Genomic DNA, 12,946 nt, shown 5'->3' on the forward strand with positions numbered 1-12,946 from the left:
AAAGCCATTTCCGACTTTATGATCGACGGAAGGTCCTTGATGAAGCAACTAAAAATCGGTGGAAGGAGAACACAGCTTTGTGTTTTCCATGATTCACCACTGACTTCAATTTTACTCAGGATCCATGATGCTATATTCAATCGTATTCTGCCTTGATGTCAAAGGCAGACACTTTCACCTCATTTTTTCCCATGCTTGGACCAAGACTGTAATGAAGTCTGGCGGAACAGAAACTGAACATTGGTTAGAAGGTTACAGTTGAGTAAGTGCAGCTTGACAGCACCGACTATCGCACCTTCCATTACTTTGTCCTGCAGAGGTGGGGGGGGGTGAGTCCTGCAGGGAAGAGGGCCATGGGTGGGTCCTGCAGAGCTCAGGGGATGCATCCCATGTGGGGTGAGGGAGAGGGGGGGGGGGGGGGGTTGCGAGATGATTCCCACAGAAGAGGGCATCAAGTGAAGAGTCCCATGGGTTTAGTGGGAAGGAATCCCTCCAGGGGTGGAAATGGTGCGAGGAGTCCCCTGGAAGTATATGCGAGTTGGCAGGAGCTCCGTGGGGTGGTCGGTGTGTACAATAGTTACCCAGAAGCTAGAAGTGCTTTTAATTCTTTGGGTAACAATCGATGTGACACAGTTGGAACCATCCAAAATTTGCCACTGAAATCGCATTTTTGGATGGATGGTTCCCAGTACAGGATTATTGCCCAATGGGCATTTGCACCCAATATTTCCCATCGGACATTTGCACCTCCTGGGCAAATGCCATGCAGACATTCCCTAGGACCTCTGGGAGGATTTGCGGTGGGGGGGTATCTTTGGCATACTCCCAAGTACACGATCCTGGAGTTCGGAGGTTACGGCCCAATATTGTATTCAACTCTGCCATTGCAACAGTGGCTACACTCCAAAAATACTCCAAAAAATATCATGGCTACCATCGACACCGCAAACTGCCGGCTCAAAGCGGAGAGGATCTCCAAGAGGATCGCGCTTTAGACACTGACATTAAGTTTCTACAAAGATGCAAGACAGCAGACAAGATCCTGAAAGGGCTACAGATCACAAACTCACTCAAGTCGACCTACCACAAAGACTACGCTGAGAGACTCTTGCCATTGCACCTCTCTCACACTCCTTAACCACCTCGTTCATCAGCTCTACGGCAGACGCCGAAACCTGGAAACCAAGACAGAGTCCATATTCTCAACTTGCACTCAGGACGCAGCACCGCCAGACAGATGAGACAATGATACTACACCACCTATATGCACACCAAGAACAGGAAGCTTGAGAAATTCGGCATCACCACCAGCAGCAACCAAGCCACCCCCGGTACCACAGTAGAAAACAATACAGGGAAATCTATTGTCAACTCGTCAGACTACACCCTTCAACCAGACAAAATTGAAGTCCTCAGCAGAGGGCTCAATTTCTGCACCACCACCAAAATGGACCCCACCAGTCTTGCGGCAGACATGGAGGAATTCATCAGGCGAATGAGCCTCCGGTAGTCCTTCCACAGACCCCAAGAGGCTGACAGCGAACCCAATGATACAACCAGTGAACCGGAGCAGCAGATCGAGAGATCTGCGGTGCGGCAACCGAAGAGGAAAGAGTCGAATTGGACCCCTCCGGAAGGCCGCTGCCCTAGACTTGACATGTATGTTCAAGCTGTCAGGAGTTGCATCAATGTCAGATTCATCAGTCGCATGCACAAGACAGTCCCGAACATCACCCAAGCACAACACAATGCCATCGGCGCTCTCAAGGCCAATCGCAACATCAGCATCAAACCAGCAGACAAAGGAGGGGCCACCATCATACTGAAGAGAACAGACTACTGCAAAGAAGTACCGACAACTCAACAACCAAGAACACTAGACAGTTACCCGCAGATTCGACCAAGGAACACACCCGTCAACTCAACAGACTGATCAAGGTATTCTTGGATCCAGATATTCAGAGTACCCTACGTGCTCTCATCCCACGTACTCCCCGCGTTGGAGATCTCTACTGCCTCCCGAAAATACACAAGGCCAACACACCAGGCCATCCTATTGTATTAGGCAATGGGACCCTGTGTGAGTACCTCTCTGGCTACATTGAGGGGATCTTGAAACCCATCGTACAAGGAACTTCTGTCACGGTACGACGGATGTCTTACAGAACTCAGCACCCATGGACCAGTTGAACCAGGAACGTTCCTCGTCGCAATGGACGTCTCGGCACACTACACCAGCATCTCCCAACACGACGGCATTGCTGCAACTGCCTCAGTACTCAACACCGACAACTGCCAATCTCCAGAAGCAATTCTGCAACTCATCCGCTTCATTCTGGATCACAATGTCTTCACCTTCGACAACAAGTTCTTCACCCAGACACACAGAACAGCCATGGGGACGAAATCCGCATCTCAATGTGCCAACATCTTCATGCACCCGTTTGAACAAGACCTCCTCACCACACAGAACCATTGACACCACAAGTTGACTTTTGTTAAGCACAGTTCTCTGGATCACTGAATGGAGTACCACTGGAAAAGGTGAACATGGTAGTCCATTTGATTTACAACGTTTTGAACAAGTTGAGTGCCAGACAGTTCCGTTCTTTCAGCTGAGAGAAATATGCATGGCCATAAATGACATTCAAAGGGAAAAAGACAGAAGCAGAATAAACGGCAAGTATGTTTCAGGAGGTTTCACCAGAGATGTTTCTGCACTAATATCCTATAGCAATGCTAAAGGGAAACTACTTGGCAAAGAAAAAATATAATTACCATTTACAAGACTTACATTGGTTTCTCCAGGTTTGCAATCTATGGTTTCTTTCAGACTTTGTAGGGTTTGCACAACATGATGTTCAAACTGAGCAGGCTAGAAAGAAGTGCACATATTTTTATTAAACATCACAATGGCTTAAATGAAAACGGCAATTATTAAATGATAGTCATATATTCAGTATCAAGTAAAGTTATGCAATTATATTTTGTCAACACACTCTGAATCGGAATTGAAATACAAGGCCATCAACAGTTCATTTATTTAAAAAATAATCTGGTATTGGTATATTTCCCATTGAAACCGATGGGGCTATGGAACTAAAATCTTGCATTTAGCTTCACATTTTAACTGCTATTAAATCCATTGTAACAAAACGAGCTGCAGAAGAAAACTTGCTTTTTAAAAGGGTCACATAAAAGGTATGCTATATAAAAATCTGAAAAAAGCTTTTACTTTGTTGGTATTCTGCTGAAATCTCGGCTCCCATATCCACCGTATGACTAAAATTTAGATTAAAGAATATGACAGAGCAATAAAAATCTTGGGCGAGATTCTCCGACCCCCCGCCGGGTCGGAGAATCGCCGGGGGCTGGCGTGAATCCCGCCCCCCCCCCCGGCGTAGATTAAACCACCTACCTTACCGGCGGGACAAGGCGGCGCGGGCGGGCTCCGGGGTCCTGGGGGGGGCGCGGGGCGATCTGGCCCCGGGGGCTGCCCCCACGGTGGCCTGGCCCACGATCGGGGCCCACCGATCCGCGGGCGGGCCTGTGCCGTGGGGGCACTCTTTCCCTTCCACCTTCGCCACGGTCTCCACCATGGCGGAGGCGGAAGAGACTCCCTCCACTGCGCATGCGCGGAAATGCCGTCAGCGGCCGCTGACGCTCCCGCGCATGCGCCGCTCGGAGATGTTATTTCCGCGCCAGCTGGCGGGGCACCAAAGGCCTTTTCCGCCAGCTGGCGGGGCGGAAATTCGTCCGGCGCCGGCCTAGCCCCTTAAGGTTTGGGCTCGGCCCCCAAAGATGCGGAGCATTCCGCACCTTTGGGGTTGCGCGATGCCCGACTGATTTGCGCCGTTTTGGGCGCCAGTCAGTGGACATCCCTCCGTTTCCGGAGAATTTCGGCCCATGTCTTATTTTAACAATACCTACATTTCTTTGTGAAGCGAAGATTGCTTTTTCTTCCAGGTATTTCTGTCAACAGCTTTGTAGAAACTCTAATATCTTAGCTAATAAGCCCAGTCCCCTACAGTATTTCTCAGCACAAAATCATTACAGTATCGCTTAAATGCCAGTGCACAAAATTAGAATGGACAAATTACTGTGTCAAGTTTTAAAAAAACTTTCAAGCAGAGGAACAGTGAGTATTCAGGAAGCGGGGGCTGCAGAAGGCCCGGAGAGTGGGCAAAGAAGTGGCAGATGAAATACAATATGGAAAAGTGAGAGGTTATGTGTTTTGGAAGGAAGAATGGGGGCACAGACTATTTTCTAAATGGGGAAATGCTTAGGAAATCAGAAGTAGAAAGAGACTTAAGACTCCTAGTTCAAGATTCTCTTAAGGTTAATGTGCAGGTTCAGTCGGCAATTAAAAAGGCAAATGCAATGTTAGCATTCATATCGGGAGGGCTAAAATACAAGCTGTACTTCTGAGGTTGTATAAGACCCTGGTCAGACCCCATTTGGAGTATTGTGAGCAGTTGTGGGCCCCGTATCTAAGGAAGGATGTGCTGGCCTTGGAAAGAATCCAGAGGAGGTTCACAAGAATGATCCCTGGAATGAAGAGCATGTCAAATGAGGAGCAGTTAACGACTCTGAGTCAGCACTCATTGGCATTTAGAAGGATGAGGGAGGATTTTATTGAAACTTACAGGATACTGCGAGGCCTGGATCGAGTGGACGTGGAGAGGGTGTTTCCACGAGTAGGAAAAACAAGAACCAGAAGACACAGCCTCAGGTTGAAGGGAAAATGCTTTAAAACAGAGATGAGGAGGGATTTCTTCAGCCAGAGGGTGGTGAATCTGTGGAACTCTTTGCCACAGAAGGTTATGGAGGTCAAATCACTGAATCTCTTTAAGACAGAGATAGGTAGATTCTTAATAAGGGGATCAGGAGTTATGGGGAGAAAGCAAGAGAATGGAGATGAGAAAAACATCAACCATGATTGAATGGCGGAGCAGGCCCAATGGGCTGAGTGGCCTAATTCTGCTCCTATGTCTTATGGTCTTAATAGGGAGCTAGCCATGTTCTTACAGTAACGATTGCATAAGCAGCTCTTTTCAGAATCTCAAAATTAAATATTTAATTATCTTAAGAGGTTGTGTGACAATAAACATGCCATGCATACTTGTACAAGTCAATTAGGGTTGGTTTAGCTCAGTGGGCTAGACAGTTGGTTTGTGATGCAGAACAAGGCCAGCAGCGCAGGTTCGATTCCCGTACCGGCTTACCCGAACAGGCGCCGGAATGTGGGGATTAGGGGCTTTTCACAGTAACTTCATACTTGTGACAATAAAAGGTTATTATTAGGGGCTGGTTTAGCACAGTGGGCTAAACAGCTGGCTTGTAATGCAGAACAATGCCAGCAGCGCGGGTTCAATTCCCGTACCAGCCTCCCCGAACAGGCACCGGAATGTGGCGACTAGGGGCTTTTCACAGTAACTTCATTGAAGCCTACTTGTGACAATAAGCGATTATTATTATTAATAAATGCCTCACAATAAATGTTTAACCCCAATAGTTGTGATGGAACCAGTACTGAATTTACTGTTGGGGAAACAGATGTAATAAAAACACACAATCCTAATGAAATTAATAAATACTGCAATGCACGAACAGAATGTACGAGTCGACAACACAATAGAAAAATTAACTCAATCTAGTAGGGAGTTCAGAACATTTGAAACATTCATGTAAACAAGGTCATCAAAATTGACGAAAGGAAGCTGGGAAAAATGCAAAAAGAACCGGCATATAGACAATATACAAGAATTCAAAGAATGCAAATTGTTAGACAAGGTGAATTCTTGTGAAGGGGCTTGAGAATGTGAGAAAAGTGTGAAAGTACTAAAACACATTACTTCCAAACAGAACTGCAACATGCTTTTAAATTAATAATTTAATTACACCTATTTCATCTCGCAAGAGCAAGTGCTAAAGTAATCAGACCGCTGTTACGACTAACCAAAGAAGTGGTTCCTTCATTGTCAACAATCCAGTCTTCTTTTTCTGCAAGCCTCTTAACATCTGTAGAATATTAAAAATACATATTTAAAAAATTTTGGATACATCTATGTCAATTTGAGATCTAGATTAAACCCAGGTATCACAATTTCAAGAATTTCAGTTTTCAATGTAAAAGGTAAAAACAAATGTTTGCATTCTGCGAAAAAAAACATACAACCATTCGGGCCTAGGCAGCTGAAGACATGGCCAACAATGATGTGGCGATGAAAATCAGGAATGCAGAGAGGCCAAAATTGGAGGAGCACAGAAATCTCAGGGGATTATAGGTTAAACCTGTGGTAAAAGACTGAAATAATTATATATTGAACGCAGAAGATTTGGTGCTGTAGAAGAGCAGAGAGGTACTTGCGGATTCAGATTCACTAAACAATAAATATTAACAAAATACTGGCCAATTTGTTCACTGAAAAAAGCCCCAAAACAGCAATGAGTTAATGACCAGTAATTTGTTTTCAATTACGTTGATTGAGGGTTAAATATTGGCCAGAACACCGGGAGAACTCTCCTGTGCAGTAGGATTTTTTACTACTGTTTGAGGGGCTAATGGGACCTGGCTCAACATCTATTCTGAAAGGTGACACCTCTAATGGTGTAGCATTCCGTCAGTGCAGCACTGGACTGTCAGTTTAATTAGTATCAAAGTACGCTTGCTTAAGAATGTGAACAGTACATGTTTTATTATTCCTTATGCAGTGTGACTAGATTTAAAAGAACAACCTATACCTAAAACTAAACAAAAATACCCAGATTTTGACAGAAAAATAGCAATATGAAATTCTTCAACTCTTTTTCCACATAACAATAATAATAATCTTTATTGTCACAAGTTGGGTTACATTAACACTGCAACAAAGTTACTGTGAAAAGCCCCTAGTCGCCACATTCCGGCACCTGTTCGGGTACACGGAGGGAGAATTCAGAATGTCCAAATTACCTAACAGCACGTCTTTCGGGACTTGTGGGAGGAAACCGGAGCACTCAAAGGAAATAACATTAGTTATTAGGAAACTAATATATGGTAACTGGGAGGTGGGGGTCGGTTAGCTAAGTTGGCTGACAGCTGGTTTGTGATGCAGAGCAAAGCCAACAGTGTGGGTTCAATTCCCGTACCGGCTGAGGTTATTCATGAAGTCCCCGCCTCGTCTGAGGTGTGGCGACACCATTTCAAAGGGGAGAGCAGCCTATGGTCCTCTGGGACTGTGGTGACATTTACATAGTAACTCCTCAAAGAGTTCCCCATCACCAAATTCTCTCAGTTGTTCTTTATCCTTTTTAAAAATGTCCATTGCACCAAACAACGCACTTCAAAAGTTAAAATTAAGAATGTATATGTTCATAAGAAAACTTAATGGTTTTAACAAAAATGGGGTTACAAATGTTAACATTAGCCTGGACTTTTCAGTAGTAGTAATGATTAAAATGTCAGTGTCTGAAACAGACAGCAACTTCTGGAGTTCACACAGGCACAGTTGAACATGGAAATCCAGAAGTTGCTGTAAGTGATTCTACAATTCTTCAGAGGATGTGCTGTTAAGTGCACATCGATGCAATCAATGAACTGACAAAACTTGCTCTTTAATGCTGTTAGATTCTCTATAAAGACACTTGAAAAAGTTAAATCTTATTGATAAAATCAAATTACTGCAGATGCTGGAATCTGAAACAAAGCAGAAAATGCTGGAAAACCTCAGCAGGTCTGACAGCATCTGTGGAGAGAGCTAACGTTTCGAGTTTGGATGACTTTTTGTCAGTGTGAGAGAGAACCGGAAATAGGGTGAAATTTATACTGTAGTGGGGCGGGAGAGGTGCGAGCAAGAAGCGCTGGATCGAGGGCCAGCGATAGGTGAAGGTTGGGGTCGATAGAGATGTCACGGACAAAAAGAATGAATATGGCGGTGATAATGACTAAGAAAGGTGCTGATCGTGGCATATTAAGAGATCAGAATGTGTCCATGCCAAAGGTAAGCAGTGATTCAAAGGACAACCTGAAACAGGGAACAGATGGCCCTAGTGGGGTGGGGGGAAAGGGCGACGGCGGTAAGGAAAAACCAAGATGGAAAGCCGGGTGAAAAGGGGGATGGAAAAATGAATCAATGGAAGAAATAAAATAAATTTATAGAAATAAAGGTGGGGTGAAGATGGAGGGGAGAGTCCACAGTTTGATGCCGTTGAACTCAATGTTAAGTCCGGTAGGCCATAATTTGCCTAATCGGAAGATGAGGTGCTGTTCCCCCAGTTTGCATTGGGCTTCACTGGAACATTGCAGCAGGCCAAGGACAGACATGTGGGCATGGGAGCTGGACGGTGAGTTAAAAAGGCATGTGACAGGGAGGTCTGGGTCCTGATCTTTTAAAAATTATTTTATGGGATATGGGCATCGCTGGCTTAGCCAGCAACAGACTGCCCATCCGCAATTGCCCTCAAGAAGGTGGTGGTGAGCGCCGCCTTGAACTGCTGCAGTCCCTGTGGTGTAGGTACACCCATGGTGCTGTTAGGAATGGATTTCCAGGATTTTGACCCAGTGACCCACCTTAATATAAGGAATAATAAGTTCACATGTACTGTTAAATTACCACTCTCACCCTGAAAAGTTAATTTTATATTTATGGAATGTCAATTGTCTACATTATACAAAATTTCACATTTTAAAATCATATATATTCTTTTAAAGTTTCTGAAATTTTATCTTCAACCAAATCCCGTGTCTATATCCCGATCAACAAGTGAAGGATCAGTGGTGTATCTTACTTCCTAGTTTGCTAGCTGTGAGAATACTACAGTGTGGTCAGTGCATAAATCACGAAAGCGAGCCTGCAGGTTCAGCAGTAATAGGGAAGCCAAATAAAATGTTGGACTTTATTTCAAAGGGAATGGAGTATAAAAAAAAAAACAGGGAAATCTTGCCAAAACTATACTAGGCACGAGTTGGACCACGCCTGGAGTACAATGAACAGTGTTGTTCCCTTATCTAAGGAAAGATATACAGGCATTGGAGGCAGTCCAGAGAAGGTTGGTCCCGGGTATGGAGGGATTGTTTTTATGAAGAGAAGTTGAGCAGGTTGAGACTGTACTCATTGGAGTTTAGAGGAATGAGAGATGACCTTATCGAGACACAAGAGGGTTCTCAGGGGGCTCGACAGGTTAGGCGCTGAGAGATTGCCTCCACTTTTGGGAGAGTCTAGGACAGAGGACATAATCTCAGAATAAGGGGTTGCCCATTTAAGTCAGGGATGAGGAGGAATTTGTTCTCTCAGAGGGTAGCGAATCTGTGAAATTCTTGACTGCAGAAGGTTGGGGTTGCGTTAAGTGTTCAAGGCTGAGATAGGCAGATTTTTAATCAGTAATGGTTTCAAGAGTTATGGGGAAAAGGCTGGAAAGTGAAGTTGAGGATTATCACATCAGATCAGTCACGATCTCATTGATTGGCAGAGCAGACTTGATTGGCAAATGGCCCACTTCTGCTCCTACGACTTAAGGTCTTCTGAGGTGGGAACAGGAAAAGCTGCATTTTCCATGTAAATTAACACTGACAAAAACAAAATTATATTTTGACCTAAGACATCCATCTCAGGTCCGTAATATTTGGCGTATCCCACAATTGAAAAAATACTGGACTGAAGACTTTGTAGCTGTAAGATCTTTTTCTGAAGTGATGTACTATGTACAAGCTACAGATAGATATGCATTTGGTCTCGGGATGCGATCAAAGGGATATTTGAAAGTTTCCATGCGTATGTGCTCTTGGATCATTATTCAACACATGAGCAGACAATATTCAAATAAGCAACAAGTCTTGGAAATATAAAATGAGATCGTTTCCTTATTTTAGAATTACATTTATAAAAAAAAGTAAATGATTATATTGTAATTGGTGAGGCTGACAAATTGGGCAGAAGGGATGGGGAGGCTAAAAAGCAACCTTAACTGCACGGTACCAACACACATCTTCCCAACAACCTGGGATCTCACAATAGCAGAAGACACAGGATCATATTTTGCAACCAACCAATTTGATGCGAGATAAATACAAAAGGAATTTATCCAAAGATTGCATTCAATTGAAATCTTGAATGTCCCTCTTTCTCCAACCACAGAGCTTTTATTCAAATGTCAAACTCAAATTCTCGAAAGAAAGTTAGGAGTATAAAAATAATCTGAATCTATTCTGAAGAGAGCTAACGGGTCAGCTTGCCTTTCTGGTATCTAAACATGTTTAAACTACTTCCACTTGGCGCTCTCACATTAGGAAAAAATGTTAAACTGATCACATTAAGAACTACATTCAAGGAAACAATGGCAAATCTTTTTTTTTTAATGCTTGTACATAATGCTATATATGAAACACATACCAGTTTAGAATCGTCCCCATCCTCTCCCCGCCACCCACTCAGATACTCAAAGATATCATCTTCTCCTTGCTCTGTCCAACTATATTTCAATCCCAAATTGGGTTTCCGCCTTCTCTGCAGCACCAAAGAGCCGTAACCAAAATCATAAAATACACCCACTACTTTTTTTTATTTGGTCATGGGACATTGGCATCGCAGGCCGTGCCAGCATTTATTGCCCATCCCTAATTGTCCTTGAGGGGCAGTTAAGAGTCAATCACATTGGTGTGGGTCTGGAGTCACATATAGGCCCGACCAGGAAGACTTCCTTTCCTAAAGGACATTAGTGAACCAGATGTTTTTTTTACGACTATCACAATGTTTTCATGGTCATCACTAGACTTTTAATTTCAGATGATCAAATTCAAATTTCAACATCTGCAGTGGCGGGATTTAAACCTAGGACCCCAGAGTACTCTGGATTAATAGTTCAGTGACAATACCACTACGCCAACGCCTCCCACATGACTATGGCCATGCTGCATCGCCCTTTCTCATAGTGTTTAGCCTCTCTGCAGCTTTTACTATGGTCAGTCACACAATCAATAATCTCTCCACCAGTGTCCTTTTCTTTAGGACCACCCTTGCTTGACATCTATTGGATTATAGCCAGAGAAGCAATAGTGTCTTCTCAGCATTGCACAATTACTCCAATGATCCATAAGGATCTATCCTTGGACACTCTCCCTTTCCTTATCTCCAACCTTGGCAGCATCATTGGAAGCCAGGGGTCCAGCTTCCAGCTGTCCACTGATGAAACTCATTCCACCTCCAAACAATCAATCTCAACCAGTCCATGCTTTCTGTTATTTGCCCAACATCCAGAATTCGATAAATGGTACCTTGCTATAGCCAAATAGTTAGAAGACAAAACCCATCATCCTTAACAGTGTTCCAAATAGAGTTCATCTTCTAACACAAGTGGCTAAAATAGGGCATGGTCAATCAAAAAAGGAAACCAATATGAAATAGTTTCATTCATTAGCTAATAAAATGTCACAAATAGATGTTATAATGCTTGTAATTTTTCTTTCATGTGATAAAACAATTACATTACATGCAAGTTCAAACTTTTGATTTGAAGCCATTTAATGTGATCCATTCAGCTTCAAACATATGACCACAGAATTGGACTATCCATGTGATATACGCTCAGCAGAGTATTAAATATATTTTCTCTTTTCGAACTTAAATTTCCTTACATACATGAAATATTTAGTACTTAAGTATTTAAATGTTCATATTATAACCCTTTCCCTTCTTTTCTGCATGGGTATACTTAACTTTGAAATTTCCTAATTGCTAGTCCACTGTCACAACTTTGCAGAGGTAGATATATAATAGGATTTCCACTACATTTCTATGAAATTACAGTAGTGGATAGGAACATTTGAGAAAATTCCAGGTCTTAGTGTTTGCTCAGAATCAGTAATTTGTTCGAAGTCAGGAGTGGGATCAAGAATGGGGTGGGAGAAATTGAGATGTATTCTTTGTTCTTACCATCAGCTGTCTGCTGCAATGTAATGACCAGACAATGCACTCGTAAATCTAAGATTAGTTCCTGAATTGCTTGCAAGAGGTCATTTGGTATTTCCAGTATTGTCAAAGACTCATAGTTAAGTCTGTAATTCAATCAAAATTAAATAATTAGGATTAGGACAGGTCCTTCAATTCTACAACAAATCTATAGACTGCAAAATAACAAATGTAGGTTTAGCACAATTTGCAATAAACTTAAATTATACAATACTATTGTCAACCTAAAATGATTTGTTAAGAATCACAAACAATTGGAACCCACAGAATCATAGAATGATTATAACACAGGAAACGACAATTCGGCCAGGAGCTTCCATGTACGTCTCTGCAAAAGTAACTCACCTAGTTCCAGTCTCTTCCCTTTTCATCGTAGCCCATCTGCAATTTTTTTCTTTTCATGAAATTATGCACTTTTCTTTTGAAAGCCTCAATTGAATCTGCCTCCACCATGCTCTCAGGGAATAGGATTTAAAGAATATAACTTGGCTGGCAGGAGTAGTATGTGAATTACAGTGCATTGTGCACTCACTGCACACAATTGACAATCTGATATTCTTTAAAGTTATGGTGACTTCCATGGAACTGTGCAGCATTTCACTGAGCTGATTTATGGGATGGCCATGTTATGGCACCATCTGGCCACTGGTTGCACTGTTGAGTGAGGCAAGGGAGGAAAAAGCAGGGGCACTAGCAACAATTTTCAATTCCTCTCTGGCCACAGTCGATGTGCCAGAGGACTGGAGGATAGTCAATTTGGTGCCATTATTCAAGAAGGGAGGAAGGGATAAACCAGGAAACTACACCACAGTGAGTCTAGCCTCCGTGGTGGGGAAACTATTGGAAGCAATTCTGACAGACAGAATTAATCTGCATTTGGGGAGGCAGGGATTAGTCAAGAACAGAGAGCATGGCTATGTTAAGGATAGGTCATGTCTGACCAACTTGATTGAATTGGTCGAAGGAGTGACCAGGTAAGTAGATGAGGGCAATGCATTTGA

General features: G+C 43.1%; 1 protein-coding gene across 3 annotated transcripts in view; it reads right to left on the reverse strand.

Annotated features, from left to right (window-relative positions):
- The window catches only part of exoc2 (exocyst complex component 2), a 323,421-nt gene that overhangs the window by 112,400 nt on the left and 198,075 nt on the right, over positions 1 to 12,946 (reverse strand). For all 3 annotated transcript variants that reach the window (XM_072509914.1, XM_072509916.1, XM_072509915.1), the window contains exons 16-18: positions 11,910 to 12,031; positions 5,960 to 6,021; positions 2,795 to 2,875 (exon numbers count right to left, since the gene is read on the reverse strand). In XM_072509914.1, the coding sequence (XP_072366015.1) occupies positions 2,795 to 2,875; positions 5,960 to 6,021; positions 11,910 to 12,031 (265 nt within the window). The remainder of the gene's footprint in view (positions 1 to 2,794; positions 2,876 to 5,959; positions 6,022 to 11,909; positions 12,032 to 12,946) is intronic.

Source organism: Scyliorhinus torazame, chromosome 6 (genome assembly GCF_047496885.1).
Source record: "Scyliorhinus torazame isolate Kashiwa2021f chromosome 6, sScyTor2.1, whole genome shotgun sequence".
Taxonomy (NCBI): Eukaryota; Metazoa; Chordata; class Chondrichthyes; order Carcharhiniformes; family Scyliorhinidae; genus Scyliorhinus; species Scyliorhinus torazame.